This window comes from Balearica regulorum, chromosome 1 (genome assembly GCF_011004875.1).
Source record: "Balearica regulorum gibbericeps isolate bBalReg1 chromosome 1, bBalReg1.pri, whole genome shotgun sequence".
Classification (NCBI taxonomy): Eukaryota; Metazoa; Chordata; class Aves; order Gruiformes; family Gruidae; genus Balearica; species Balearica regulorum.
Genome location: NC_046184.1, coordinates 17,082,399 through 17,107,812, shown reverse-complemented (window position 1 = coordinate 17,107,812; position 25,414 = coordinate 17,082,399). Strand labels below are relative to the sequence as shown.

Genomic DNA, 25,414 nt, shown 5'->3' with positions numbered 1-25,414 from the left:
GAAACACAGAAATAACTGGTTTCCTAACCATGGCAATCTAGGTGCCTCGGAACAGCTTGTCAAGCAAATGTGCTGATAGAATTCTTTATAGCATATAGAGTCAACATATTCTTCAGATGTTAAAGATGCGGTAGTACTTTGACAGCATGCCTGACCTATATTAGGAAGTTTTACCTTTGCTAAACTGTAATGGATCTAATGCAGTCAACAACTGAATTAAATCCTCTCTGGGAGAAACTGTAGGATCCAAAGAGTGCAAATGTAGACAGGAAGCATTCCAGCAGCAGTTGCTTCCAGTTAACTGAACTGAACTGGAGGTAAGGATAGCAATTCTAGAAGAGCTTGATAGTTTGCAGTCCAGAAGCATCCTAGAACAAAGCGGAGGGGTCCTGAGTGTACTAAAAAGTCTTTTAATGGCTCTAAACAGATTCACCTCAGCCCTCCACCACATTTCCCCCCATTGTCTCAAGAGCCCCATTTCATCTCAACCTTCAGTGCCTGCCTGAGCTATGTCAGAGGAGTATGGGTCTTCAGTTCAGCCAAGCCCATGCCTGGCCATGGGCTCCATTAATCCAGATCCTGACCCATGGACTGACTTCCTGGCTCTACCTCCCTGCCCTGTCCACCGTAGGCCTCCCTGGCAATCGCTGGATCTGATCCTGACCCAGATCTGGGGTTTGCCTTCCCCGCCTGACCTCAGTCTGCCTCATCACCACAAATTTCCCTGATGATCTGGACTCTTAATTGAGCCTGGCCACCATCTCTGGGCCTGCCCTGCTTGCCTTGCCTGTGTATCGTACAGCTGGGCCCTGGCTGGTGAGACCCTGCCCTGCCAGCCATGCTCCCAAGCTCCGCTGCCAGCTCCCCGGCCATTCTGGGGAGGGATGGCTGCTCCTCACACAGCCTACATGAATGTGTCCCACTACTTCCCTACACTAATGTGTCCCACTACTTCCCACTACCTCCCTACACTAACGTGTCCCACGACTTACACACCTGAATGACGGGCCTATACAACTCCCTCTGAAGGTCACCCATAACCCGTCGAATTGAAATATCAAACAATCAAATCTGAAACATTGTGGAGGCTCTGCATCTTATCCAAATGAGAAAATATGTTCAGCCACCAAAGAGCAAGCAAATGAGCAAGTCAAATCACAACTTTCTCTAAAGATACTGAATAAGAATTTTAAAGAGTATATGTCTACATCCATGCTAAAAACCCTAATTAAGCATTCCCTTTTTAAATTACCATGCATAAAATATTCTTGTCAGGTTTAATCTTAATGAACCAAAAGACACAGTATTTTGAGATACGTAACAGACTGAATTCACCCTTAGTGAAAATATTTATTTTCTTGGATGGAGATCCAATAGCAGTGAATTTGGATTTTCTAACTTTAAAATTTAACTGTTTGGGAGAACTGAAACATCAAAGAGGCTGTTAGTACTTGAGAGAGAAAAAAAAATTACACTCTGCAGCAACCCATGGGTTAGGGTCACCAGTCTGGAGTACATCTTACCAGTGCTCCATTCCCTCTACAAGTTATCAGTGCAGTATGGAGTACAACCCCAGGATGCGGTTTTTCAAAACCTTGAATGCAATGGCAGTCGAGACAGCTTACTGACAGTTTCTCTGTAGCTAACTATTATGGTTGGGGGCATCACTTCAACTTAGTGAACTTCAGTGATGAATGTGTTAGGAATAAACCATAAACACATTCTCATCTGTAGGATTACCACGGTTGGGAACGAAGACAAAGCCCTATATTGCTATTGCCAAAACACAACATAGACTTTTTTATTTCAGCTAAAGCCTGGTTGAAGACTGGCACAAAAAAAGGTAACTTGCTTCTTCACAGGTAATCAATGCTATAAAATAAATGTGGAATGTATATTCAGACTGTATGCCTCAAAAATCCATATTAAGTGCCTAGGAATGTATAACAAATTATTTCCATTTATCTTAGAGAAGAATTGTGCTCTGGCAGGAAGGTTAAGAGCCAGGAATTTCTGAGATTCAATCCCATTTCCAGGTACATTCTAGGGTAAGCCATTTGATGCTTCTGTCTCTACTTCCCTTTTGGGAAAATGACGATAAATGAGAAATTGAATGTGTTAGAAATTTTACATAATTAGTATTGAAAAAATGCCTTTGAAGGGGAAAGGCTCTAAATAAATACCAACATTAAATGCACCAAAGGTCAGTGTAATCAGAAGAAATAAAACAGCATTTTACTAATTTAATAGTATATAGATAATTCCCTTTCAGTTAATCCAGTTTTCACCAGCTGATCAGAGGTCATTACTCAATCTCAGTGTTTTTTTGTACCAACACCGATTCCAACTTTATAAGCAAAGTTCCATAACTTAACTTACATCAGTAACTATCTGCAGGTTTTATGTAGGAAAGCACAGCCTCTAAAATGAGGAAACACTCCAGCTCTTTACAGATTCTACTTAGAGTCATCATACGCAAAGTACATATATAAATTACTAGTGAATTACAACGAGACTGTGAAAACAAGAAAGATTTGTTGCTAATAACATACCCGCCTTTAATATAGTCAAGGAATGAAACTTCTGTTTCAATTAGGAAGGAAAGCAATGTTACCTGAAAGCAAATAAAAGAGAGTCAGACATGAATTGTCATTTCCCCGCTGAACAAGTAGAGACATAAGCACAATATTTTTGGAGATGTAATTTCCTACAGTATTAGGGGAAAAAAAAAAGATTAAAACAAAATGCAACCATTTCAATAGGCAGTTCTTGAAAGGGAAGAGACAAATTTGGAAGTCTACTACAGTTGCGTCTTTTTTTTTTTTTTTTTTTTTTTTAAAGAAAAAGGTAGGGGATGGCAGATTGTATTCCAGGGCAGGTTACCACATGCATGTCTTCTGATCACTGCACACAAATATGAGAGGCTAGATGATAATGCATCTATTCTATGAGTACTCCAACACTGTTTAAAGAACACAATTACAATTATTTATGTCATTTATCATCTCACATTGAAAGTGGTATTGAGGATTGATGCAAGCCAAGAATGCAAAAATCTAGTAAATTATACATATATATGAAATATATAAAAAATTTAAACTGGAATATATAAAAAATGCAAAGATAAGAAATTTCTCTAGTCCCAGCTTTTATCATTCAGAAATGATATAGGTCCAAAACACAGACAGTAGTCTACAGGTGTTACTGGCATTTCCAGCATTCGAGTCACAGAAGTATAAACAAGTGGAAAAGATCCAGCATTCAAGATCTTCCTATACTGCACAACATTTATGAAGCAAAGGATTCAATCCAAATTATTTTTGTTTTATTTACAAAGTGACACAAAACTCTCTCACAACATAAGTGCATCAGGTAGTCAGTGAAAACCGGTTAAGTAACTACCCAAAGCAAATTCACTGATAATGATACAAGGAATAAAAAGGAGATGAAAGTTTGTCACAAAATTTGATTTGCCTCCAACTGCAGCAAAATATAAAAATTGAAAATATTCCTATGTTGTAAACTTGGACTCAGAATGAGATTACAGGTAGTAATTCTGTCTTCTACCTTACTTCCTTTGTCACAGGTTCTCCATGATTCTTACTGACTTGCAAAGTTTAAAATCATCAGATTACCCTTCTAGTTGAGAACAGAAGACCATAACCAAGTTCTACCAGACTATCAGTAGCATAGTCATGCATATAAGACTGAAATTTCTATGCATTTTCCCACTGGACACAGTAATTTTAATGGTTCATCTGTTATTGAGGCTGGTCATCTTGCTCCTTATTAGTTTAAGCAAATGTCTAATTAAAAAAGGTAAAAAAATGGAAACAGATAACATCCTTCCAAAGTGGCCAAAGTATTTACTTCCATACCGACAATGACTACCAATGTTCCAAGTTTTATACACTGAGTTTTAAATTTCACTACTTTGCTTTCTTTAAGACTAATCACGTATTCTGAAACATTTCTGCTTAGTATGTAGTTTGTCTGAATTTAAAATGATCCCTTAAGTATTAATGAATTGAGATGGGTGCTGTATGTACATAGTCCTTAAAAGCAGCAGTGAGACAGCAGTCAATAATCTATATCCACTTCATTTAAAGTTTTCCAGAAGCCAACTTCCTATTAGTGAGAATGATGGTCTTGATGCCTGGTTTGGAAATTCAGACATCTGTGGGATAAAGAATATCTTGGGTGAATGACAGGGAGAAGAAAACCAAAACTGCACGCAAACACACAGGAAAGTGACAATTTGGAGAAGCATAAGGGAAGCCTGAAGGACTAATAGAAGTAAGAGCAAATGGGGGCAAAGAGGACTTGATAAGGAAAAGAAATTACAAAACCAACAATAGAGAACACAGGTAGAGAAGGGAAGAGGAAAGAAAATTGCTAACCGTTTATTGGAAATTTCCATGTAATTTGAGACAAAGGACACAGTTGATTTTGTCTGTCCAAACATGAGTAAAATACGTTCTTTCAAATGCAGATACATGTGAAGATGTTAAAATATTTAAAACCAAAATCAACAGGAAAATGGAACATGTAAATGCATTTTTTGCTATTCTGCCCCCTAAGCCAGATTTCATACCTACAATTTTGAGTACTCTTACTTTTAGTATTGATTTAAAATAATCACTTTTCCTAAGTTTCTGACTCACTAATTTAACATAATAGAACTTTATTTTAACATGCTAAATTGTAGTAAAAGGAATACGTTAGCAAAAAATAAATTATCTAATGAATCAGATCTTTATGGCAAATTTTCATGGACATGCTGCTTCTGCCTATTTTTTACAATTCAAAGCAGAGGTACAAAATAAGTGTTTACTTTCCTACTGATGAACAGACTTATACAAAAATGTGAGAATGATAAAACATTCCTTCAAGGTGACAGTTCAGAGTGGAAGTAGCCCTACTGACTTCAGTGGAACTGTTCACGTGGAAAAAAACCCCACGTGCTGGATGTATTTTCAAAAACCATATCATATCTGATTAGGTTTTCCAATATACAATTCTTCCACATTTATCTTCATTTTTTTGTAAACTATGTTTTGAACATCATGGATGCCAGAACATGGAAGCTGAGAAAGTGCTGAGGGGAATTATTTGCATTGCTAGCAAATAATTCATAAAACAGAATATGGAATACGAACAGAGGACAAACTATACTAATAGATCTTCTAACATAAATTTACAAAAACCTGTTGGTAATAAAAAATGTTGACTCTTTTTGGTTTACCCATGATAAGCATACTAGCTTTTACTGATGATAGCTCAGCAGTTAAATTAAAAAAGAAAATTTTCTTTTAAAAGTGCAGATATGTTTCAGACAAAAAATAATAGTGTTCAGTCCAATAATTTCAAGAATTTGACTGAAATTTTGGTATAATTCATTTTGGAAATCCTTGGCAACTTAACAGCACACTTGGACACAGCTTTTATCAGGCTCTTCAAATTAAAAAAACATGAAAACAAATGCTGTATAACAGTAAATAGTTTATTGTTGTGGCCTTCACAGAAGGTTCTGTTCTAATCCTGTTAAATTACAAGTCCATTATACTCTGTTTTAAGAGAAAAGAAAAGCAACCAGTAACATAAAATATATTTACTTACTGTTCCAGAATTAATATACTTTTTCTTTTTTCCTTTTTTCTTTGGATTTATTACCTAGAAACACAGATACAAATATTAAAGCAGTATGACTTATGATTTAACATAAAGGTAAGTATTAAGATACTTTCAATGCAGAAAGCAGTCTACTTTCAGTGGATTCTAAATTTATTCAGCATACTGTCTACTTATGCACCTCAATGCTGGGATATATGCATAGTTGAAAACCAGTGAATTTATCTCTGTGGTACCTGCTAGGTAAGCTAGTGCTGTTATTCACGTTTGACAAATAGGGGACTGGGGCAACAGAGGTGAGAGTGTTAATTAAATCTGAGTGCTCAGCAAAACACTTCTTTGAATTTTCACAAGATTCTGCATTTTTCTGCATTCTTGGTTCCAACGCTCCAGTTTACCATGTCACCACTTCTTCATCTCACAGTGCACCTCTTCACATTCCAGTTAATCTGCGTCCGTCCCCTCCACAGTATTACCTGAGAAACATGAGAGTTTTTCTACTCCTAGATTCTGTATTTGGTGCAATGACAGGATCTGGCTGACAGGAAGAGCAATTGGAGGGACAGATCACACTGTCCCAGAATAGAAACTGGTTAGTAATTTCACAAAAATGACACAGACCACCAGCTGACTGGCAGACAGGAGTTGTGGGGGCTCAGTGCACTCCCCATACACAAGAATCTTCACAGAACTGGACTGCGAAGCATTAAACAGTTGTCTTCAATGTCTTGAGCCCACACCTATAGAATTTCCCACTGTAGCCACCAATAAAAATTGTTTCCCTTCTGAATACCTACCTATTCAAAGGCAAGTCTCAGACAGTTTCACTAGGTACACATTAAAATGTACTCCTGCTTTTTCAAAATTTTGGAAGCAAAACATTAAAACATTATTTTGTTCATTAGGTTGATCAACTATATCCTATATAACTAGGAAACTCAAATCCTTGTGGCTTACGGCCAAGTTTTACTGTAAACTACTCACAGATGTTCTGTGAATGACAAGGAATAAAAACATTCCCAATTGAAATCTTAGTCACTTAACTGCTATAAAATATTTAAACAATTTTGCCTGAAAATGGGAAAAATAGTAAAACATGTCTTCCAAAAATTCTCTCCCCCCAACCAAAATGAAATTACATTTAAAGACCATATTCCTGGTACAACATAGAACAGCTGTGAAATGTAAGGCAGAAAGAGGTAACTATTATTTGAAGTCTTCCCAAACAGGCTAAACGAGAGTGACTCTCTCTTCAGTATGCCACACAATTATTCAGTAAGTATTCTTCAAAGCTTTTACTGCCTTACACATACATAAGCCCTTTAACACTTAAAAAACCCCAAACAACCCCTGTCCCTCCTATTACCAGTGTCTTGACTGGTGACCAATGGATTAAATCCCCACAATGGTGGTTTATACACAATGCAATAATTCTTGTTAAACCAGAATCTTAGCCAGAAAGTGAGTCCTGCTAATTGCCCAGAAGAGGAAGACGAAGGTAACAGACTGCCTGCTTGCCCTGTGGCCCTTCATTCACAACTCTCCAGAATCCAGTGGTCAGGCTTAAGTTAGCAGCATATTTCTTGCCAGCAGTCATTAAATACCAAAAAGGAGATTCATCTGAATCTTCTGCTTCAGGTATCTTGACAACTGGCTTCTTAGGAATTGCTAGGAAATGCACTAGATTTTGGAGTGAAATATTATAGGAAACAAAGCATCTACTTGGGATCAAAGATGAATTAAATCACAGCTTGTCTCTTATAATTCCAGCTACTATAATTATTATGTGCTTTTTTCCCCTCAAATTTCAGATAACTTTATAAATAAACCAACATTTTTTAGCCTCTGAAGGTCTTACACCCCTGCAGTAACCTAGGAAGCTACAGGAACTCTTACCTATTAAAAAAAAAAAAGGTCAATTGAAACCAGCTTGTTATGGCAATGCTTGTAATCTGAAAATATGGGACACCCACTCAAACACAAATTTCCCTTCCTGCCTTGGGTCAGTTTGTAAATGCAAAACAGTCAAAAAAGAATTTGTCCATTCTCTTTTGTTCTGATATTGCACAGACTGATCAAAGAGAAGCAGTACCAATTCGGAGAGGCAAACCCAGAATGCTCAGGAAATGTATGCTATTGCTGGGAGTAAGATATTGATACCATATTTCAGAAACTGCAAAATGACTTAAAATGTTATGACAGAATATTCCTGGTAGGCAGGAGTCACGTCAGTGATACAACAAGAGAGGACATTTTCACTGAACACAGTAATCTGTGCTGTGACACTATCCACAGGAAACTGCTGTAAATTACAGTAACTCTGGGGTTGATCCTGGATCTAAATAAGAAAAAAAACCCCAACAACCCATGGCTTTCGGTTATCTTTGTTCTGCTTTGCACAGCAGCACCTTTGCTCATCTTCAAAATACAAGTGCAGCACATAATTGCAGCACCCTTCATCCCTACCTTGCATCAGTGCTTGCCTAAACCATCATATTTGTGATCACCTATATTAGGAATATGACATTTTTCAAAATACTGATGTTTAATGGCAGTAGTCTGAGACCAATTAAGGATAGCATAAGGAGTAAAAAGATCTGCACACCATACAGAAAAAAACCAGGCTATAGCCACATATGCTTATCTTCTCATGATTAGGAAGAATATATTTCCATGAGGAAGAAAAAACACATTTCAGTTCGGAGAGATACCATGCATGTGAACTGCATGATGCTGGAACTCATGGTGCAAATACAGAAGCTGACCTAAATCCTTCAAAAAGCATACCTAAAACCCAGGAGAAGGTCATAAGAATTTATTCTGAGGGATGTAAGAGGTCTTGAAATTAAACTGTCTACCAGGATAATGATGACTAATTAGCCGGGTTTCTCTTACATCTGAATCACCCTTGGGAGAAGCAGAACTGAAAGAAGTTCTGATCATGGGATTCAGATTGCATCAATGAAGATCTTGCAGACTCCAGGCTTGCCAGGAGTTTCACCAATCTGGACACATATGTGAGGCTAAATTCAGGAATAGGCTCTCCTACCAGAATGGATGAAGAGGGAATAGAACTGCAGCCTCAAGACAGCTAATTGTGGAACCATCCCAAAAGCAACTACAGCCCATACGAATCCACAAGTCACCAGATGGCATCATATAGCAGAAGTGCCTGTTACCTGCGTAATAATTTGAAAGCAAATTGGCTGTTAATTTGAAAGAGAAAATGCTCATACTAACAAGATGACATTAAAGGGAGATTTGGTGGAAAAAGCTATTCTTGTTTTTTTTGGATGGCATATATGACCATTGTTGATGTTGGGGAGTCTTAGATATTACTTTCCCCTGGGGAAGGTGGCAAGGGAGGGATAAGATACAAATCCTGACTTCTGGTAACACTGGAGGTCAAGGATAGAGTCACTAAAGAAATACCAAGAAAAATATCACACACAATGTCCCAGGTAGAAGCTGGGAAGGAGCTCCAAAATATGAGAAAGAAAAAATACTTTTAGGGACTTCCAAAACGGGGGAGGGGGGGGGGGGAAGGGGGGAGCTAAGTGCCCCACTTTATCTTCAGTTCTTATACTTAGTCTGCACTACATAAGATAAGGATTGAAGCTGCTGATGCAGCAAGAGGACTGATTTTATGCTACCAGAACTTCTAGAGAGCAGGAGGGCTCTGTGTATGATGACATTTTCCAAGAGAGGGCTGCTTTTAACTAGAATAATTCGAAAAATCAGACCTAGGAATGGGCATTTGTCCTGTGGTGTGTTGACCGCAATCTATAGCATGAGGCTAAGAGTCAAGGTCTAACCCAAAAGAGCGAGGCTCCAAGAACCAAGGCAAAACAAAGGCAACTTCTGGTAGGATGCACTGCCACCTTTCCTATCTTTCCCTTAGGCACTTTGGCAGATGCTGTATTTTCCTGGTTATGTTCATCACTCAGCTGATACAAACATCTTGCAAGTTCATTAGAGAGAAGACAATGGCCTCTTCAATGTGAAAGAAAGGAAAACACAACTCAACTCAAAACTGGACCACTTCTGTGTTTAATACTATTTGTGAAGTCTGACAAGGACAAAAGATCTCATATTTTATAATCAGTTTATTCTTATAAATGATCTGTCAAAGAGTTATCAGACAGATATACCATCTGAAAATCATAAAAAAACGCACAGCAAAAAAGTGTACCTATAACACACAGTTCTTTGGGTTGATGACTCCATGATCTGAAGCAGGGAATATGAACTTCATACTCAAACTCAGTTCTAAGGTTCCTCTCTTCCCGGTATATAAACACCTCAGGACAATAAATACAGCACAGACTGTACCTTGCCTAAGCAGAAGTTTTCTTGTGTTGTATGAATGCTCATATCCAGAAATGAAAGACAGCAAAAAGGAGAAAAGAACTGACTGAGAAAGACAACAAAATAGTGAAGTTAAAAATAAAACAAAGGCAGCTCTCTGCAAATCTCAGTAAGTGAGGCTGTGAAATACCTACAGAACAAAACCTTCAGCACTTCACCTTAGAGAAACTGAAAGCATCTAGCACAATCCACACACTTGGTCTATGAGCATGTGTGAGATGGAGGGTGCTAAAAAGCTTTAACACAAATGGCTGGACATAGGCATACATATGTGAAAATGCAATAGCAGGTATTTTCACGCAGGGGAATATACAGATGCCTGGAATACATGCTTTATTTCCATGTGAAAATTGCTACTCTTGAGCCTGTTTTATCATGGGAAAGAAACAAATTCTTTTTACAGGAATTCTGGAAGACAACTCGAAGTTCACAGTGCAATACAGAGCAGACACTTGACACGGACCTAGACAAGCCAGTATGCGTATACAGCATAGTGTAGGTAGACTTACTACCTCTGGTCCTAAAAGGAGAATAACCATGTCATATCGGCACCAGAACTGATCTTTAGACTAAGACAACCTAGGCAGAACTTACTAGATCAGATGCAGCGTGACGCTAACTCACCTGTACTGCTCCTAGCTGAGGAGCACATCCACAGCACTTGAAGTTACAGTACTACACACTGTTACCTACTGAAGATAAACCTGAAGTGATCTAAGTTATGCATATAAATAATGAGGACTCAAAATTGAAAATGAAACTTCTTGGATCTATAAAGACATCAGCTGGAGTTTAACACTGCAGAATGTAACGTATTTCCTTAGGAGGAGTCTGTAAGTTGATACTTTTTCTCAGTGACAAAATACATTTTAAATCTTTTCCTCCTATTGCCTCTCTTTATTTAACACATTTTGAAGTTTCATGATACATTTCTCATTCCACACTGAGATTCTTCTGGGATATTAATTTAAAAATGAAATTTTAATGCAGGAGTCTTAATGCTTCGACTTTTTTTTTTCCCAGTCAATTCTTTGTGCCCAAATCTGGGATAATTTTTAAAGGGACCTTTTTTTTTTTAAAAAAAAAAGGCCAAAAATTAGTCCCTTTATGACACTTCAAGTTTTTGCATCTCAATTTTTGTTTGCACAAACTCATTGATTGCTTCTGAGAATAAATTACAGCATATTTTGAATATTCAGTAAAGTTTGATCTTGGGGGAAAAAAAAGTTCACTTTTTTGCAAATCCCAATAATCCCAGACTACATTAAGAAAGAAATCTTAAAATAGGGATTTATTAGATTTGAAAAAAAAAACAAGCCTGCACAATTCTGGCCACGTGACCCTGAGGAGAAAAGACAAGAGAGAGAAGACTTAAGAGGGAATGTGGATGCAGTCCGCATTCACCTACAACACACGATAAGGTCTTACCACAGTTAGAAATCATCTAATAATATAAAACTCTGTAATTAAATTGACAACTGTCTGTCAATCCCAGTAGCTGGCAGATGCATGAATCCTAAACCAGAAACGAGATGCAAATTTTTAAGCAAAGATGGTAACTGACCACATGAAAAACCCTAGCAATAAGTAAGCTAAATACTCTGTCACTTGTAAGCCCTGCATCAAAACTCTAAGGATTCTAAATCTGCACTTAAGACCAAAGGCATGTGACTGCATCTGATGTAGGAATCACCAGATACTCTCTGGATAGGAGAAAATAGCATACAACACGTCACCATTGGCAAAAGGAGAAATAAATCACAAATTGTTCATACACAAATGGGCGTAACTCAGTCTTTACGCCAAGTTATATCATACCAACCCAGCTGCTTGAAATGCTCATCTTGCCCTACCACAGCTCAGTGTGTACACATGCACACAAACCTACTTGTCTTTAAATCTTTTTACAAGGCAACACATTTAGATTCACTGTTCTTCTTTATAAAAGGAGAAATGTTAAATAACTCCAAAGTTTGATTTTGACAAGCATTGTGCAGATTTTACCAGTTTGCCATGAAAACAATGGAAATGTTCTAAATTATTTCCTGAAAGTGAGTAAATACAATACTTACCTCATACACATTGAACTGAGATTGCCCTCTCGACAACTCCCTGTAACTTGTCGTGAATTCTCCGATGAAATCATGGCTGTATAAAAAACAAGTTTTCACATCAAATGCACAGCATTTAGTAATTTAAATATGTATTACATCTACTTATGAAAAAGAGAAGCACAGCCAACATGAACTGACACCCAAGAAAGAAGCAATGGCAAAAGATGAAATTTGCTTAAAAATCTTTATTTCTCCCTCTGGTGTGTGTTCACTCTATTAGTAATAAAAATTTAGAGATGAAAAATATTAGCTTAAATCTTTTTGATGGCTTCTGCTTAACTTTTGTGCACAGTGAGGACCAGGTTGCAAATTAATGATCTGACCCCAATATAAGTTTACAGAATCTGAAAAACCAGAGTGGACTATCAAAGACTATTACCATTTTCTCACTGGATGACCACTGGCCGAACAGATTCTGAGCTGCGTGTGAGACTATGTGAGAGAAAGGGAGGTATTAAGAGTATGAAAGGAGTAACTTAAAGCAGAAAAGACCAGCCCTGCCAATTTGTGTAATGTGATGTTGAATGGTACTGTTAAGGGGAAGACCCAAAGCTTATTTCAGCTGCTATATCTTCCCCTCTGGGAGGAGAAAAGCAATCCACTGAGGCTACTCAGGTTACGGCATTAGAAACCACTGGAAAGTAGATCCTAACCTAACACTAAAGCAGTGGTTACCAAGCTCCTCCTTTCTAAATTCTATTCCTGCTCCAAGAATACATTTGACACTCCTGTGCTGTCACCCACATTTTGAAAACTGCTTTGTCAACTCTTAACCAGGGGACAGCAGGCTGCCAAGGAGCCTCTGTGAGCAGGGGGGGCAGAGGGAGTGCAGTGGATGAAGCATCGCTGAGAAAGGTGGCTGGGGCCAGGAAGCTGGGGCACAGAAACCAGAGGGCTGCCAGAAGTGACTGAACTGCAGGTTTGTATCTCAGACAGGTACCTGGGATGGAAGCGACCGCAGGGGTGAGTGCCTAATAGCTGCTACACAACCCCCAAGGCACAAGACCTGTTCCCACTCTCCACTCCTCCCAGCTGAACTTTCCTCACTGCTGCTTCAACTCCTGGTCCCCCTGTCCCCATCTCCCTCTGTTTTCACAGTTGTTCCCTAACAAGGCGTTTTATCTCTTCTACACTCTGCCTCCACATCTGGTGAGCTATGAAACTAACTCTTTTACCTTCCCTCCAATGGTAAACTGGAATAGAAAGTCAAAATTTTACGACTTTATTGCTTGTAAAATTTGTTTTCAAGAAATATAGCACAGTTCTAATTAAGCTATAAATATTAAAAGCAAATTTAAATAAATCTGAATGTTGCAAGAAGAGGAAAAATGGAAATAATCCATAGCAATATGAGATTTCTTTCTTGATTTATTCATAATGAAATGAAAAAAAACAAACCCCAAATGTAAATCTCATTTTCTGAAACCAGCATGAATGCACAAAATATGTAAAACAAACAATTAAAAGGTCCAGTTATCATGTTAATGCACATGAAATAAGCAAAGCATCCTGTAAGAAAGCTTGAGAAATACTAGATGGTGAAGATATTCCCGATTACTCAGATTCAGAAGGGACCACCTCTCATGAAACACTCCCCTTCCAGTTTGGAGATCAGGAAATTCTTTCCGAGACAGACAGACTCTTCTAAAACTCCCTCCAGATTGCAATGACTATTGAACCAGGGGAATAGAGGAAGCCATCCATACAGGCTATGGAACTTGAGGGACAATATACACAGATTGACAAGAACTCAGCTAGAAAGATATAATTCCTCTGGCTAATCACATTAAAAAGGTATGGGCATCTATATCCAGTCTCGGAGTTCTCTGCACTTAGAAGATCATCGAACTGGATCTTAACACTGAGTATGCAGATAGATGTATGCCCACTCACTAGGCTGGCTCTGAATGATGAGTGCCTCTCAGACATTTGCCTTTGCCAGAAGTATAACTCGCTAAGATACACAAGGCACCAATCCCTCCCAACATTCATGATGACACTTTGCCAAATGAATCTCCTTATTAGCCTCTGGATTGAGAATCTAAAGAAGTTATTCTCTTTGCCTTCTTAATACCAAATATTCCTAGACTTAAAGACTTTTGTTCATGAGTGGCATATCAGACCGCTGAATCAGAACCACTTGAACCCCATCTCTCTAAATCTGCCACTTTTGGTACTATGCTTTGAAGGGCTGAAAATCACTTTCAGAATTGTATTAACTTTGATTTTTTTTTTTAATGATCTAAAGGAAAAAAACAATGGAGAAAAGGAAAATCATCACCAGAAATATGTCAGTGAGTAAGGGGAAAAGTGCAATAATTTAGAAATCAACTACGTAGCTGGAGAAGGAGGATGAAGACAGAGGACAAGAGATAGGGTGAGAGTGCCTAGAATCTGAGATTTACAATCTCTCCTGCAGTGTTTAGATTCTCAGATGAATGTTTTGATGGTCTCAAGTTAGGACAGTAATATTTACAGTTTTAAAATTCAAGAAAAAAAAATTCTGTGTAACAGATCATAAACATCAAGACTGTGAAATGGCTTTTGCACCATGTATGCTAAGTAACAATTTCTCTAAAATTAGTGAAAAAGCCTTCCAAGAGAAATAAAAACATCAGAGTATTGCTGATGTAAAGTTGCACATCTTATTTTTCCCTTCTGTAAGACCTGCCTGCAAGTACTTTATTGGTGAAGACACTCAACAAAAAATAGGCACTCTGTTGCACACAAGTGGGCTTGCCCAAAGTAACAAAACCAACTTTTGTGACTTCTTACAGCATCAAATATTTTGCTGTTTGTCACAGCTCTTAGAAGCAATAAAAGGTGTCAATTAGAACAAGTGGTTCATATTTTGACAATTTTTGTGCAAAAACTGGTTGAGACAAAGAAATGTTTAATAATTAACAGTGCTAATGTTATAAAGGTCCTATATTACTTTTCAGTCAAGAAATGTTAAGTGATGTTTGAAAATAAATGAGAGCTAATAATATACAATTACTTTTAACAATGTAATTCACGACCGTGACAGTAGGAAGCTCAACCCAAAGCACCCTGGTGACGTTTTCCCAAAGAACAGATAACACAGAACAGGGAAAAAGAAAAAAAAACCCTCTAAGTCAAAACTCAAGAAGTCAAGATTCAAGAAATCAAGTATATGCACTGTAATGTTGCCTTACTGATTGCAGAATAACCTGCAATTTCAGTATAATTCGCTTTGCTATCTAGCAAGCTCTCTGATGATCTTTCAAAGGTTGTTCCTGCCCTGACTGCACATCTCTGGAGCAAATGGATTCAGCCTAGTGAGGTGATCAGCTAGTGATCTGCTTATAAACAGAGAGTCCATCAAAAATGGAAATTAATATACACTGAGTATCAGCAGCATTGTACAAAAAATTGACAGACTAATTCTTGAATGGGATTCACTTCAGATACATTTGGCAATGTCAAAGTTAAATGAGGTACTTAGGTTCTTGCTACAATCACTAGTCAGTCATAGGCACCACCAAATGGCAATTTATTCCAGTTAGGATGGATTCAATCAGACCATTTTGCCCTGGAAGCTACTGAAGTAACCTAAATGATTAGTTCCATCTAGTTGTCTGAGTTTTACATTGTCTGAAGTTACATGAGATGAGCACTGTCTCATCTTTCTGAGGAATGTAACAGGTAAGATGTCAGTGTCCCGCCTGCTTCTAAATTAAAAAGTAGAAAGAAAAAGGCAAAAAAAAAAATCATACAATTAGAATAAAAAAGAATGCATGTAAATAGTATTCTTCACTTTTTGTTTTTTAGATATTAATTTTACACATATTCAGAGTGGGATGTGAGCAAAAGTAGATATTTGAAACTCTTTGGGAGAGTGTAGAGGCTAATGATTGCCTGAATTCCACAGTATGTTGAAGCTTTCACTCACAACTGCAGCTATACAATATTATTTGTCAGATTTCTTCCTTTTCTTTTTAATCATACCTTAGTTTCAGATGTTGGAAGAAATGGGACAGCACATAGGGTTTGATAATAAAAAATAAAGATTATATTTTATTAAGGTAACTTGGTAGTATAATTTAATTTTTCATTGTTAGATTATTTAAAAAAATATTGTATTTTATACACAAAAGTGAAAATATTTCACATTTTTAAGGATTTGGTAAATCTAAATGAGGAACAGAGGATGTTAATAGAAATTCATCACTACATCGATGCAGTGATTTTTTGCTAATATGACTTTGTTCATTTAAATACTTGTATTTCTAATTGCTAGAATATGTTATTTTGTCACTCTGGGGAACATCTAATCAAGAAGGATGAATTTGCACTAGCAGGTATTTATAGAGGGTAAACAAATGATAAGAATGCTTATAAATCAACAGGCTTCATGATGGAACCAAAACATCAGAAGTATAAGCTGAGAAAGCTGAAACTGGTTTTGGACCTTGTCAGCAAAGAAATGAATGGCAGCACAGGATAAATTTGCTAATTATGATTACAAGATCTATCGGGTCACAGAAGCACAATATCATTAGCTATAATACTAACAGTAAATTGCATTAACAATATTAAAGCCATTACTGTATAATAAATAATACACTCTTAAAAATCCAAAGGTAAGTGCATATCCATATATTTAAAAATATAAATTAAGATTAATCAGAAATAACTAAGACAGACCAACTTAAAGATAAATAGAAATTGACATATTCTTGTATTACATACAAGTTCTAGTACCATGATTTATGAGTAGTTTCTAACCAAAGTATTAAGATACAAGCTCAAACATTTTTAAAAGAACGAGACGTATCCATCCAGTCTGATAAAAAATAATTCTATCATCTTATTTGTCAAAATAAAGGCAATTTGAAAGACTATTTTCTTCAGAAAAAAACATACATTCAGTACAGACAGCAAGCTTGAATCATAACAGATTGCCCCTCTTGAATTTAGCAACAGAAATTCTATGTATTTTCCACAATTCTCTTTCTAGCAATGGAGTTATTTAAAACCCAGGTCTTCCAGATCTAGAGTTTACAACATTTTGATGAAGACAGGCATGGAAATGAACACTTAAACCTAATCTGAAATTATGCTAATGAATAGGTAGTTTCTCCATTGCAATACCTAGGCAGCCACGAAGTAGCAATTGCAGGCTCAGGCATTTTATCATACTTGAAAAGCAACAGTTTCTGAAGCAGTGTTTTAAGCAAAAGAAAGATTATAAAATGGATTATCCCTCTTTTCATACATGTACATTAACTGGTAACATAACGAGATTCACAAAACTGATCTTACAGATCGCAAAGCATTCCATCTTGCTCGTTCCATGTATGTATATACCCACATCATGTTTGAAATGGGCTAACACATCAGCATTTACCACAACTGCAAAACAAAACAGAACTGTAGCACAGCAAAACTTTTTTCCCAGTACCGGTACCTCTAAATATTGATAAAGACAATTCTCTAGCCCTGTTCTGGCCACTATATATTTATATATTTTAAAACGTGTATAAATATGCATGGATAACCCTAAAGTTTAACACTAGAATTAATGTCTTACCTTCCATCTCTATCCCAATCATACACTTCTACTTTAATTGTCCTAAAAAGATAAAAAACACATTTATTCAAATGTACCAGGGTTGCTTTTAATACTTGTATTTTAATAACATATGAGTGCATCATTTGTGCCAAGTCCAGAAGGCAGAATTTTCCAGTCATTTCTCACAGGGCAGAAAATAGCAAGTCACTCAGGTTCCTCAATATATCTTCATAAATTAATAGTAAAATACAGCAGAAGCTAAGGAAACAATTAAACACATTGCAAGTTTAACCAATACATTTTTACTTGCTGATGCTCTGAATTTTCTGGGGTTGTTTTTGATTTTGGGTTTTTATAAATGATTTTTTAAACCTTAAAGTATTATCAAAGTTTTTAAGAACATTAACAAACTGGAAATTATTGCAAAGGTTTCTTTGGTACGTGCTATCTGGAAGCAGGGTAGTAACATCTTACAGAAAACAAAAAAGTAATATATCCATACTTGAGAAGTGTGCAGAGATTGAGAGGGCCCTTATAAAAACAAAATTATTAAACAGCAAAGTACAGATTAAAAGCAATGTTCACAATACAAAATAAAGCACATTTAAAGCAGTAAGGAATTCTAGTCCATACATTTTGGTTCTTAAATGAAAGTAAGTACTCCAGAATACAACAGAACCAGTATTGACTGTATTGTGCAGTGGTGACAAATGAAAACTGTGTGAGATCCAGCCAAGATTTTGTGAAGGTCCTGTCTGTGGCTGCAGATGAAAGAAATTTTTAGTTCTTTAAAGCACTTTTTCCCTCTTAAACTCCCTCCTACCTCTCAATAGAGGAGAAGGCTGCTTGGCTATATGACCAGAGGACAGAAAAGTGCAGCAGAATTTTTTTTTAATTCCTACAAAGCCAACAGGATAGTTGCTTGGTTCTTTCATCAGACTACACTAGATAATCATCAGATGATACATAACCATGACTCTGGCTTCCTAGAATGAAATGGGACAAGCAGATTGTTGGGTATGGGGGGAACACGACAGAGGCAGACTCTGGGTATCAGTTTTTCCCAAACAGAGAGATTGCCCTGGGCACTGTGGAAATACTCACCCTCCTCTTAGTGAATCAGGAGCTGGTGGGCAAGCTGGGTAATAAAATGTTAAAGTCTGCCAAGACACAAGTACTCAGTGCAAGCATTTTTTCAATAGGAGAACTGACTAGAATTTATTTCATTTAAATCAGAATTGAAAGACAAACTAGTAGATTATTATACACAAAAAATAATACATGGATCTAAAATATTTTTTTACAGTATAAAACAATAACTGGCAAATTTTCAGAGAAGCACCTCATGAGAAATTTTAAGTATATAATGATTTCATACAGTTTCTTGAGCATCCCTCTTAAGAATCTGCAACTGGCTACTGTAGGAATCAGGATACTGAGACAGGATACCAAAACAGTTTAACTAAAAGTATGATTCAATAAGCAAGCTCACGCACCTCCTATGCATTACTTATGAGAGAACCATAGAATCATAGAATGATTTGCGTTGGAAGGGACCTTAAAGATTGTCTAGTTCCAACCCCCTGCCATGGGCAGGGACACCCTCTACTAGACCAGGTTGCCCAAAGCCCCATCCAACCTGGCCTTCAACACTTCCAGGGAGAGGGCATCCACAGCTTCTCTGGGCAACCTGTTCCAGTGCCTCACCACCCTCACAGGGAAGAATTTCTTCCTAATATCCAATCTAAAGCTCCCCTTCTTCAGCTTAAGGCCATTATCCCTTTTCCTATCACCACATGCCCTTGTAAACAGTCCCTCTCCAGCTTTCCTGTAGGTCTCTTCAGGTACTGGAAGGCTGCTTTAAGGTCTCCCCAGAACCTTCTCTTCTCCATACTTACGAGATTATACCTCTCTTACAAAGACAGGCTGAGAGAGTTCGGGTCATTCAGCCTGGAGAAAAGCAGGCTCTGGGGAGAGCTTATTGTGGCCTTTCAATATATAAAGCAGGCCTCTAAGAAAGATGGGGACATACTTTTTAGTAGGGCCTGTAGTGACAGGACAAGGGGTCATGGTTTTAAAATGAAGGAGTTTAGACTGGACATGAGGAAGAAATTTTTCACAGTGAGGGTGGTGTGGCACTGGAACAGGTTGCCCAGAGAAGTTGTGGATGCTCCCTCCTTGGAAGTGTTGGACAGGGCTTTGGGCAACGAGGTCTAGTGGAGGGTGTCCCTGCCCGCAGCAGGGAGGTTGGAACTAGATGGTCTGTAAGGTCCCTTCCAACCCAAAACATTCTATGATTCTATACACATGGAAAAGCTGCAAAGAGAAGATAAAAGTGGAAATGATCTGTTTCTTTAAGAGCAAAGTGAATCTCAGAGGATAGCTCTAACTATTTCTGCTTCAGGGATGACTGGAAAATAGACAAAATGTAGAAAACAAAAAAATCCCACATAAAGAATAAATCTTATTTTACTTGAAGAGGGGATTTCTGAAAATGCAAATACTATACAGCATATCATCATCAAAATCATTAATGAAACAGGAAGCATATATCAGGATGGATACAATATATAGTTTTATTTATCTCCTTTTACTACAGAAAGAGCATATATATAAGTAAATTCAGTGATCAGTAATAATGATTCTATCCAGCCTAAAATGAACTGAACATGGGATAGAAAAATAACACCTCCACACTTCCCACATTTTAAGCAATGACTTGTTTACTTTTATTCTTCAGAACAGTTTCACATGAAGTGATCAGGTCTGTGGTATTACTAGTGGGGACAGGAATCCAAGCAATTACTTTATAACTTGATGCCACGAAAGCTGCTCCCCATTCTTCCTATGAGACACAGTTGAATATATGTTGAATAATTTTCTGTTCTAGGAAGGGACTCTTTGGGGATAAGGTTGTTCAACAGCTGATATTATGTATACCAACAAATTCATGCCTACATGTTTTTCACACTTTTTATGATATTCCAAAATAGGCAAAGACGGAGTTGCTTTGTTTGGATATTTCTCTTTTCTACTCAAATTTAATAGCTCTGACCACACCATTTGTTACATCTTACCCCTGTTGTGGAATTTCACTTTGGGGTTGTTACCTTAGAATGAAAACTGATTAAAGTGAAAGTAGTTCTCTGGAATTAAAACAAGAACATCTCCAAATCTACTTTATCTCACCATGTATTTGACCCTTGAAGGAAATAATATTTGATTTAGTAAGAAAGACAATATCACAGAGGTTTTTTCCCTAAACAACCATTATTTTACTTCCAGGTTTCAAAACCTGTTACTATTAAGATAGACAGGGCACACTACTAAGTAAAGATTTACATAAGGTTTAGTGGGACTTAAGTTTTGAATTGTCTTACAAATCTGTGTTTAAACAGCCAAATCATCTCAGACAGCAAACTTGAATTATTAAGATAAATTCTTAAGATTATCAAGATAAAGTCTTGAAAAGAATCTTCAGACATGCAACTTCAATAAGAGCAATTCTTCCTTGAATAAAGCTCCTCTTTCCTGAAATTTATTTCACATTAAAAGGATTGATTGCAGATCTTGCATTTTACCTATTTTGCATGACATGTAAGATATCAAAGGCCCTTCAAATCTTCACATACAAGTATTTTACCCTCTCTACATTGCAATTTATCTTAACGGACACAGTTTTGAGGACTACTTTAATTTAAAAAAAATCTTTAATTTAAAAAAAATCAAGGTTAGAGAATGTTGGGGTTTAGGATATCTCTGTCTTAAAACTTTTAAGCAGAAAATAACTGTGTAAGTGCTATTTGAGAGCTCATATTAAGGGAAAGAAAGAAAGAACAAAAATATTAGAGATAGTAAGTACTACTGTAGTTCTGAAATCCCATCCCTATGATGGCTGAAAACATATTGTATGATTATATAGTTTGAGAAAAATTAAGAAAATTCTGACCTTTTCACCATGAAAAAGTGGACAGAGTTCACTCAGAAGCATACATTAACTCAAGATTTACTCTTCCCAAAACCAGAATGAATGTTTACTGTGATACATTCTTACTAATGACATTATTCCCACCTTTCACATCTATCATTGAACCCAGAACACCAAAATTTGATATGTGAAACTATCATTATCTGAAAGATACTTGCGGGGTTTGTGTTTTCATGTACTACCATGTTCAACTGAGGAATCTAATCCTTATCTTTAGAAAGAAAAGTTTCCAAATAAAAAAGCCCCAAACTTTGGATGCTTTTTCTGAACTATCAGCAGATACTAATTTGAATTAATCTGTCAGCTAATGATTATTTATTGATTTGAAACATGACTGTTGTAGGCACAATTATGAAGATCCATGCAGTCTTTTATTTATAAGGCATTCACTGAGCACATTATGTTGAAAGCATTCAAAGTAGAATAAACATGAGAAAACAGTAGTTACACAATAATTTGAGGCATGCTATTATACTTTTTAATTCTCTTTTGGAATGATGGAGTTATTTCAGTATGCCTCTACCACAATATCTTTTTTAATTATTATGAAAACCTTTTTGCTTTAATATGATAAATAGTGGAGTGTCCAGTGACTAGCTTCATGAGCACTATTTTGCTTATGCATTATGCACATGAAACCAAACACAAGTTAAAAATTCTATTTGATTAGAAGGTACTTATTATGAAATTGCTGCATTTTTATTGCATCTAATTGAAAGAGTAACCAACATGGCTAACGACGACTGTATCAAGTATTTCATGAGTGTTAGCAATGTAGAACTGCTTTTTCCTTCAGTTTGAGGGAACATGACATTAAGTACTGGAAGATTATCACAGACCAAATAAAGCAGCTAAGATCCAGTAAGAAAGACTAAAAATGGCCATTACCCCCAAAAATGGTAAAAAAATACCACTTTCCTAGGGAAAAAAATAATCACAAGTCAATTATTAGCTTTTGACTTTTTAATAAGCAGCTTAAAGATAGAGCTTTAAGTTTATTACTGTGAAAGCATTCTGCTTAGCTTAGTGAATATAAGCACTTCTTACTCTCCTGCATCTTCGTATCGACTACTGAGATTCAGTCAGTTGATTCAAGAGTTGGTTTGTTTATCCCCTGGCATTAGCTAGTAAATTACAAATTCAAGGAAGACTAGGATTTCATGGCAACCGATTAAAATCATTTTAGTGTACACATTTCACTAAATAATTAGTTTGATAAAGTAATGCAGCAGGGTTACGACATGGCAAAGTCATGTGCTACAGTAACCTAAAATATATATGAATGGATGGTAATCACGTACATGGAAGCTGAAAATAAAAATTGAGGTAGAAAAGTAACTACTTAAATTCCAAATTAAAGATTGTTTCAAAGACACACTCATAGGAAAATTATCCATTTGACCAAAGTCTTACTTAATTTCCCTACATGCAGCAATATGTTTCAACAAAGGATTTGGCTTCTGCTGATGGAAACATTAGTTCATGGTTAGAAGAATGCAATACTAAACCTCTTTTTTTTAATCAATAAGATAAAATACCTTAAGTTATATAAGATAATAAGATATGATCATACCAATCTCAACTTAATAAAATAAAACAGATGTTTAGGGGTTACAAGGCATTCAAACCAGATTTTTGACCTTTCATCTTTGAAATACGCAGAGAAGCACATATTGCGTCTTTTGTATTTTTCGCAGTCTGTGTAAAGCTGAATTGAACCTTAGCACATCTATCCATCAACTACATTCAACTTACGTATTATGCATATTTTTATTCTAGCATTCATATATTTCCTTCATGATTTTAAACCAAATATTACACTATATACTGCTAAAAGTATTATGACTAATTGATAAGTCTATACTTCCTCAGAGCCTTACTAAAATAATTCCAGTACTCCAGATTTCAGGTAGCAGAGATAGGTAAACTACCAGACATTTAACTGGGTACATAATAACAACATGAATATCTAAATGCATTTCAAAAATATGAATGGTGACAACATAACAAGAAGTCATCAATAGGGAGTTAAATATTTTTCTTGTTGATACTGTCATAAGTTAACATGTCCAAAAATATCCATCATTCCTCAACTTAACTAACTTGCTTGTTATTATTGGTAAAATATTGGTTAAAAACATGGTATTATTACCATGTTTTTCAAAGATGGATCCTTTTGCATGGGATCACTGAAAACTTCCAATCTCAAGATGATGATGATTACCTGCTGTGTTTCTCATCTACTTACCTACATATTTTAGGGGCTTTTATTTATCAGCATCCTCTGACATCACAATGTCACCCAAGGAAGAGAGATCATCGTTGTTTTTCATTGAAACATTATTAAAAAATACTTATGCACACTAGTAACAGTGGCCATTCTTCAAATTAGTCTTTTTTTCTAACTTTCTTAATCACACCATAGCAAAGCATTTTTTTCCAGAAATCACCACTAAGATTTCCTACAGCTTTAGCGTACTGGCTTTATTTTTCTAAATTCTTTAATGTGATGAATGGTTTTGAACACATATTATCCTTTCAAAATATTGATTAAATAACCTAAATAACATCAGGAACTGAATTGCATAGAAAAACTTAAATAGAAAAGAATACATGAGTTGGGGGAAAAAATCGTATATGCTAAGAAAGCTTAAGCTGTAGCTTACCGGTCATAGTCTCCATTACACAGTGCTCTGACAGAAATCTTGAATGCCTGCCACACTGGGTTTAATGTATTTTTTACAACTTCTGTTTTGTGGCAAATTGTAAAACTGTAATAAAAAAGATATATCTTGTATTTATTTACTTGTTCTTTTATGTCATCAAACATGGAATCAAAAGAGCTGTAATCTGTATTCACTCATACAATGTCCACATAAAATTTAAGATAAGAAAAAAAGAAATGCAGTGAAATCAGAGAGAAGGGAGGACTGAAGAGGACAGACCTGTTCAAGAGAGATTACAGACTAGGGTGCTAAATAACTCTATACCTAAAATGTTTTTACCTCAGCCTTCGACAAGAATTGCAACCACTCAGTGAGTTATTTCAGGCGAGAGCAGTCTCCATCTCTATTGTTTAAATAGGCCTTGCACAGCCAAGAATCAGTCACAGTTCCAGAAAGCAAGCAGTCTGGTAAGGATCTGACACTTGCTTAAGGTTAAGAAACTGAGCCAACGGAGTCATGGCTTTCTGATGCTTGTTCCCCATTTTATGTCTATGATTTCTTAACCAGGGCTGCCTCAGGTAAAACATATAAGCCTCTGTGAGATCGCATGATCACCTCCTCTCAGGTGAAATACAATGAATTGTTTTAATGCATTCTGCTTTCTCTAAATGATGCAAAATTAAAATACTTCTTTTGAATCTTCATCTGGGGGACTGAATCATTCGAAAGAAAATAAGAGGCAAGGTCACTGGTGAAATCGCTACTGAAATTCTACATACAGATGTAACTGAAGTTGTCCTTTGAGGGACTATCTTCCTTACGTTCCAAAGGGATATGTTTTTATCCTGGCTATGATTCAGAAGGCATGCCTGAAGCTAAGAGACAGAAAAGGGAGCATCCTCCTGCCCACAGGTGCAAAAGTACTGCCCCAAACTCCTGTTGGATTCAGGAGACCACTAAAGAATCAGTGGCTCACCACTCACCTCTTGGAAGGAAGTGGAGAAGCATGGCTCTCAAGGCCAAGAAAAAATGCATATACCAGCACTCCTAGTAACACCCCGAGAAATTCCACTAATGACCTTAATGCCACTCACAAAGGAGCCATAACTCC

General features: G+C 36.6%; 1 protein-coding gene across 4 annotated transcripts in view; it reads right to left on the bottom strand.

Moving 5' to 3' along the window:
* CPNE8 (copine 8) overlaps positions 1-25,414 on the bottom strand; it is a 111,959-nt gene that overhangs the window by 29,930 nt on the left and 56,615 nt on the right. For all 4 annotated transcript variants that reach the window (XM_075742176.1, XM_075742155.1, XM_075742167.1 and 1 more), the window contains 5 exons: positions 24,304-24,408; positions 17,668-17,709; positions 12,072-12,147; positions 5,620-5,673; positions 2,553-2,614 (listed from right to left, as the gene is read on the bottom strand). In XM_075742176.1, the coding sequence (XP_075598291.1) occupies positions 2,553-2,614; positions 5,620-5,673; positions 12,072-12,147; positions 17,668-17,709; positions 24,304-24,408 (339 nt within the window). The remainder of the gene's footprint in view (positions 1-2,552; positions 2,615-5,619; positions 5,674-12,071; positions 12,148-17,667; positions 17,710-24,303; positions 24,409-25,414) is intronic.